General features: G+C 56.1%; 4 protein-coding genes across 4 annotated transcripts in view; 3 read left to right on the top strand and 1 right to left on the bottom strand.

The window, feature by feature from the left end:
• The window catches only part of LOC113202643 (long-chain fatty acid transport protein 4-like), a 14,747-nt gene extending 12,943 nt beyond the window's left edge, over positions 1-1,804 (top strand). The window contains exons 4-8 of the mRNA XM_052266435.1: positions 53-245; positions 336-620; positions 712-778; positions 936-1,200; positions 1,300-1,804. Of these exons, the coding sequence (XP_052122395.1) occupies positions 53-245; positions 336-620; positions 712-778; positions 936-1,200; positions 1,300-1,440 (951 nt within the window). The 3' untranslated portion in view covers positions 1,441-1,804. The remainder of the gene's footprint in view (positions 1-52; positions 246-335; positions 621-711; positions 779-935; positions 1,201-1,299) is intronic.
• LOC113202611 (proteoglycan 4) overlaps positions 1-6,806 on the bottom strand; it is a gene marked incomplete in the record, with an annotated part of 15,278 nt that overhangs the window by 451 nt on the left and 8,021 nt on the right.
• On the top strand, positions 1,611-4,580 carry LOC113202639 (gustatory receptor for sugar taste 43a-like). Its single transcript, XM_026416977.2, has 7 exons — positions 1,611-1,643; positions 1,962-2,096; positions 2,685-2,795; positions 2,883-3,165; positions 3,243-3,754; positions 3,985-4,074; positions 4,177-4,580. Exons 1-7 carry the CDS (start codon positions 1,611-1,613, stop codon positions 4,270-4,272), a joined length of 1,260 nt encoding a protein of 419 aa, XP_026272762.2. The 3' UTR covers positions 4,273-4,580.
• LOC127749217 (gustatory receptor for sugar taste 43a-like) lies at positions 4,968-6,771 on the top strand. The gene is made up of 5 exons (XM_052266526.1): positions 4,968-5,278; positions 5,345-5,600; positions 5,687-5,797; positions 5,888-6,170; positions 6,251-6,771. The coding sequence occupies exons 1-5, from the start codon at positions 5,259-5,261 to the stop codon at positions 6,769-6,771; spliced, it is 1,191 nt and encodes a 396-aa protein (XP_052122486.1). The 5' UTR covers positions 4,968-5,258.

The raw sequence follows: 6,806 nt of genomic DNA, 5'->3' as shown, positions 1-6,806 counted from the left end.
CCCCCCCCCCACCACCACGACAGCTCTGACACACCCTCCCTCTGTGTTCCAGATCGCCCACTACATCGGCGAGCTGTGTCGCTTCCTGGTGCTGTCCCCCGAGAGCCCCGCCGACAAGCAGCACAAGGTGCGCAGCCTCGTGGGCAACGGCATCTCCCCCGCCGTGTGGCGCCGCGTGCGCGAGCGCTTCGGGGTGCCGACCGTCATCGAGTTCTACGGCTCCACCGAGGGCAACGTCATGCTGGGTGAGCTGAGGGCCGAGGGACGCGCTGTAGTTTGAACGCCCTTCGTGGGTGAGGCAGCTGGACTGAACCGATTATTTGTCCCTTTCGCAGTGAACATGGACCAGAAGATCGGCGCCCTGGGCTTCATCCCGCAGCTGATGCCGCGCTTCACCTGGCCCTACGAGCTGGTACAGGTGGACGAGGAGAGCGGCGAGCCCGTCCGGGACGACCACGGCCACTGCGTGCGCTGCGAGCGCGGCGAGCCCGGCATGCTCATCGGCAAGGTGCGCGAGGACACCGTCCACAGCCAGTTTGCAGGCTATCTGGACCGGGAGGCGTCGGAGAAGAAGGTCCTCAGGGACCCGTTTGGCAACGGCGAGAAATATTTCATGACGGGTGAGTTTCCTTTCCTCGCCATCGTGCGGTGTGGGGTGCTGCTGCAAGTGCGCACTTTGCGCGCCGTATAAAACGATTTGTGTGCTTGCAGGTGACATGGTCGTAATGGACGCGTACGGCTACATCTACTTCAGGGACAGAATGGGCGACACGTTCAGGTTAGCGCGGCTGTGACGTTTATTTTTACGCCCTTACCCGCTGGGCGGGGCGCGGGGTCCGCCCGCGGGCGCTCTGCGGTTTAGCCGGCCCTAACAGCCCCCTGCCGCCGCCGCCGTCGTCGTCGTCACCCTGTAATTCTGTTTTTTCGTCCGACAGGTGGAAGGGCGAAAACGTGTCGACGGCCGAGCTGGAGGCGGTAATGACGCGCCTGCTGCTGGCGCGCGGCGTGCGCGAGGTGGCCGTGTACGGCGTGACGGTGCCCGGCGCCGAGGGCCGCGCCGGCATGGCGGCCATCGCGGACCCCGAGCGCCGCGCCGACCTGCGCGAGCTGGCCGAGGGCCTCAGGGGCAGGCTGCCCGCCTACGCGCGCCCGGTGTTCGTCCGCGTGGCCGACTCGCTGCCCATGACGGGCACCCACAAGGTCAGAGAAGGGATCATCCCATTCAATCAGTTTCTTTTAAAAGATAAATAAATGGTATTCTTGTTTGAAACAACTTTCTTTATCGTTTGAAATTTTCAGGTGAGCAAAGTTCAGCTGCAGCGCCAAGGTTTCGATCCGGCCACCTGCCCAGACCCCGTGTTCGTCGCACGCGGTGGCACCTACGAGCCCGTTACCGAGGCTGTGATGACTGCTATTACAGAGGGGAAAATGAGACTATGATCGCCACTCTGCATTGTATGTTATTTTTATTTTTTCTTGAGTGACCTCTGTTTTTCATGGAAAAACTTACGCCCATTTTTATTTTGAAGCAATTGTAGTTTTTTATCAATTTTATTTTTGTAGTGTGAAGGAATGAGATTCTAGTCTTTTTCAAGGTCTTAGGGTTAAGGATGATGACTGGAAAAAATGCGCCCATTTCATGGGTATACCTGAATCTTAAATTGTAATTTAATGACGAGACAGTCTTACATTAGAAAATTGTGATATACGATAACTTTCATACTTTAATTTTGATGTGAACTACGTAGATTTAATTTAACATTAAGTTTTTAATGACTAATAAAAACGTTTTAAAATTTTAAAACAGTTTTCTAGTTGACCTCTAGCAAGGGTGAGGATTGTTTTGCAACTTACCACACAACCTCACCTCAGCTCTTGCAATTTTTCAAACCAATTATTGTTGTTGTTTGCACTGCCTATTTGTCTGATTACACACATTACTCTAAACATTATGGATGTAGTTCATTCCATTGCACAAGATCACGAAGCCATCCTTCAGGTCCAAAAAGCTTGTGAAACAAGTTGCTGCCAATAGGAAAACAATACTTTCAAAATTTGTAGAAACAAAGCTCAACAGAACAAGCCTTTACCACAATGTAAAATGAACTCAAAATAATGCATTGCATTCGACCCGTTTTAGAATGATTCAACGAACGTGACTCGAAAAGCTACCCGTGATTGGTTTGGGGGAAAAGGGGGAGGGGGTCGAATGTGGCAACAGCTTTGGACAAATCAGAAGGTGCGCAGTCTGGTCGCGGCGAGTGCGGCGGACGCACGTTTACAGCATGTACATAGAGAGGGAATGGTAAGTCTACTCCCGCGCGCCACCCCTTTAACTTCGGACGCGGTGCATCCTGTGCTATGCCTTACAGGCTGTGGCGGTGGGGGCGGGCGCTGGGCCAGGTGCCCTTCTCCATTGGTCGCGGCTGCCGCTGCCCGCCGCCGTGGGTCGGGGGGCGCTGCAGGTGCGGGAAGGGGCTCCTCCCCTCCCGGCCGTGGGAGGCGTACTCCCTCGCGCTCGTGCTGCTGTGCGTGCCGTCCACCTTCGCGAATCTCATCTTCTACTACCAGGAGAAAGTCAGCCAGTACACCTACAACAAGACCGATAGGGTAAGTGCGCGGGACGAGAAAATGCAAAGTCTTGATAAGTTTTGCTTAGATTTTGAATTGTTGGTCTGTCAAAGGCGGTGTCACATTTGGACGTGCTCGTCGTCATGCTGAGCGGCAACGTCGCCGTGCTCCGGGCGCTACTCTACCGCCGCCACTTCCGGCTCTCCGTGGAGGAGGTGACCATGGTGAGCAGCCGCCCTGGCTTCAACCCCAGCTGCGGTCTTGATACGCTCACCCTCCTGCATCTAACGGGTCCTTCTCTCCTGCCCAAGGTGGACAGGCTGCTGCGGGCGCGCCCACCACCCGTGCCGCTGTCACGAGTGCTGTGGCTCGCCTCCTTCCTGACGCTCAGCGCCTTGCACTTGGCGTACGTGTCTTTCGTGGGCGGCGCGCTGCACGCCCTGAGCCACGTGCCCAACCAGTTCAACTACCAGCTCATCTACACCATGGAGGCCCTGTTCGCGGAGGAGACCGACAGCATCTTCCGTCGCTTCAGGACGCTCAACGCCCGCCTTGAGTCGACCTGCCTCGGGGCGGCCAGCCGCTACCCCCTCGGTGAGTGCGCCAGCTGCACTCACGGAGCCACAAACTCCATGACGCCGACATTCACGACCATGACCACACTGTGGCAGACCTCCACCCGGGGATGATTCCGGTGGGCGAGACGAGTCGGAAGCTGCCCGCCCCCACCCATGCTCTACGGCGTGGCGCCCCGACCGACAAGAGCTCCACTAGGGCGAGGACGAAGTCCTTCTACAGCGGGGTCCCAGAGTTTGACGGCGTCCCTATCCACCAACTCGAGGATGCGCACGCCCTGCTTTGCTCGAGCGCGCTCAACCTGACGCGCCGCTACGGCCCCGTGCTCCTTATCGACGTCCTCAACCTGCTGCTGCACTTTGTCACCACGGCATACTTCTTCTTCTCCATGATCGTAGTCGACGCGAAGCTTCACCAGAATGTTGCGCACCGGATTACGATGTACGTATACGTGACGCTGCAGGGCCTGTGGATGCTCGCACACGTCAGTCGCTTGGTGCTGCTGGTGCAACCCTGCTCAAACGTCAAGGAGGAGGCCAACGAGACGGGGGCCTTGGTGGGGACGTTCTTGAACATGCTGCACCCTTGCTGTCATTTGCGCAAACAGGTACGAAGCATATTGACATTTTCATCAATTTGTACAAGGCAAGGCTCTCAAAACCCGGATCCGTGGGTTCCCTCCCGGGCCCGGGTACCCCGGGTGGGGACCGGGTAAACTGGTCCTTCCGGGTCCGGGAATCAGGTAACCCGGGTATCTGGGTTACCCGGGTCCACGGGGCCCTACAACAAGGTGTTGGTTTTAAACACTAGCTAACGTTGCAATCACTGTGTCGGCAGCTGGAGCTGTTTTCTATGCAGCTTATGCATCAGCGAGTAGGCTTCAGTCCTTGCGGCCTTTTCGAACTTGATCTGAAACTCCTTCTGTCTGTGGGTATTCCTTAAAATTCGGCCACAACTCGTCGTTACGTAATAAGGTTATTGTCATTGTTGAGTTAATAATTTACTAATAAGTTTTCTGTCCTGTTGCAGTTACTAGGGGCAGTGACCACGTATTTAGTAGTGCTCTTCCAGATCAGAGTGCCTTCAACCAATGTCGATATTAATACATTAAATCGAACTGTGTGAATATCACACATAAGTGGGAGAATGAAAATTACAGTTTTTACCAGGCCAATAAATGTGCGCACGAGGATGTAAGAATAAAAGAGTTGTGTGTACGCTCAGCGGAACACGAAGCGTGGATGTATACGGAGGGACTAATTCAAGAAGATGGGTCCTGAACGTTAAGGTTCCAGAAAAAAAAGGAAGTTATAGGAAAATAAACAAGCGTTTGAATAACGCCTTGGCAAAAACTACACAAAGCATGCGCACAATTGTTTTAAAGAGTAGAACAGGCTGCGTGTAAGTATATATCCCCAATACCTGCACGTGCCGTGTCCACAACTATCAAACTGCGCTCAGATCTGCGCTCAGACAACGCGTTCGAGCCAGGGACGGGTAGGATGGCGGTCGAAACTGTTTATGGGATCATTCAAAAACCACATCCGTTTTACTTAGATTCATTCGCAGATTACGGAAGCTAGTAAGCTAGGCGCCTGCAAGACTCTGGGTAGGCCTCCCCGCAGCACACACGTGCACGGCAGGCATGATATTGCCTACCCATCAGGCGCTTTGAGGGCTGGCTTAGGGTGAATTTTGACGAGATACAGTCGTGTGGATCAATAGCAATCCACACGCTTCTCAAGATGCACACAAGCACTACATGTTATCAAAGTTTTGTGCTACGCGTCCCATGCGATGATCTTTTAACCACACAACTCACAACACCACCTAGCTTTCGCAATATTCTCAGTGAATTATTAAGCACTTCCGATAGTCACTACTAACTGAGAATAATTACCCTTGTCATTAGCTTTACAACTCATGAGTTATTGATTTACTGCAAACTAGCACCCGCGGACCGTCCCTTTGGGAAAACGGGTAAGGGCGAAAGGGCCGGGGAGGAGGGGGGGGGGCGGTACGACAGGCGCTTTGGTCGAATCAAGTGGGGGTGCGCAGTCAGGGGAAGGCGAGCACCGAGGTCGAACGTGGCCGCACTAGCCGTGAACGACATGTACCTAGAGAAGGAATGGTAAGTCTACTCCCGCGCCAGCGCCACCCCTTCGGACGCGGTGCACCCCTGTGCTGTGTTTCGCAGGCTGTGGCGGTGGGGGCGTTCCGTAGGCCAGGCGCCCTTCTCCCTCAGACGGCGCTGCGGCTGCCCGCCGCCGCGGGTCGGGAGGCGCTGCAGGTGCGGGGCTGCGGCCGCGCTCCTCCCCTCCCGACGGTGGGAGGCGTACTCCCTCGCGCTCGTGCTGATCAGCGTGCCGTCCACCTTCGTGGCGCTCTTCTACCTCCGGCAGAAGGCAGAAGAAATGAACCCATCGCCCTCGACCTCCACTAAAACCGACAAGGTGCGTTGCACAGGAAAAAGAAATGACAAAAAAAAACACACAACAATTTTCAAGTTTTGTTCATTGAAATTGCCGGTCCATCTCAGATGGCGGAACGGTCGGACATGCTCGTCGTCATGCTGAGCGGCAACGTCGCTGTTCTGCAGGCCCTTCTCACCCGCCGACACTTCCACGTCTTCGTAGAGGAGGTGACCACGGTAAGAGTAGCCCCCCTGGCCCCTAGTGGGCGCATGCGCAACAGCGCAACCCGCGTACCCCCTGGGCAGAATGCGGGTTAATGTGCGCAGGTGGACAGGCTGGTGCGGGCGCGCACGCCCTTCGTCCCGCTGTGGCTACTGATGTGGCTGTCCTCCGTCGTGATGCTCAGCGTCCTGGACCTCATATCGGTGTACGACGCGGGCGGTGGGCTGCACGCCGCCAGCCACGTTCCCAACCACGTCAACTACCTGCTCGTCTACACCATGGAGGTTCTGTTCGCGGAGGACAGCTACAGCATCTGCAGTCGCTTCAGGACGCTCAACGCTCGCCTCGAGTCGGCCTGCCTCGTCGCGGCCGCCCGCTACCCCCTCGGTGAGTGCTCCGGGTGGAGTTGACTCGTGGCGCCATGACTCCGTGACGCCCACCTCATGAACGTGACCACCCCCTGGCAGAGCTCCGGCCGGGGATGGCTCCGGTGCGTCAGCCGTCTCGGCAGCGAGATCCCTGGTCCGACAAGTGGTCCGTCTGGGCGAGGACAACGTCGAATAGCGACCTGCCTCTCGTGCCCTCGGTCAGCGGCGCCCTGGAGCTTGACGGCATCCCCATCCACCACCTCCAGGACGCGTACGCACTGCTTTGCTCGAGCGTGCACAACGTGACCCGCCGTTACGGCCCCGTGCTCGTCATCGACGTGCTCAACCTGCTGTTGCACTTTGTCACCACGTCCTACTTCTTCCTCTCCGTGCTCATGTACGACGCGCGGCTGCAGAAGCAGATGGAGCAGCAGCACCAACACCGTCGAGAGGTGTACGTGACGATGCAGGGCCTATGGATCTTCGCGCACCTCAGCCGTTTGGGGCTTCTGGTGCACCCCTGCTCCAAGGTCAAGGAGGAGGCCAATAAGACGGGGGCCTTGGTGGGGACATTCTTGAACAAGCTGAACCCGAGTTGTCACTTCCGCCGACAGGTATGAGGTTCATTTCCATTTTATTATTATTTATTTTTCAA

The sequence above is a fragment of the Frankliniella occidentalis genome, unplaced genomic scaffold (genome assembly GCF_000697945.3).
Source record: "Frankliniella occidentalis isolate FOCC.00 unplaced genomic scaffold, Focc_3.1 Scaffold39, whole genome shotgun sequence".
Classification (NCBI taxonomy): Eukaryota; Metazoa; Arthropoda; class Insecta; order Thysanoptera; family Thripidae; genus Frankliniella; species Frankliniella occidentalis.
The sequence above is the reverse complement of the archived record's forward strand: the minus strand, read 5'-3'. Positions and strand labels throughout refer to the sequence as shown.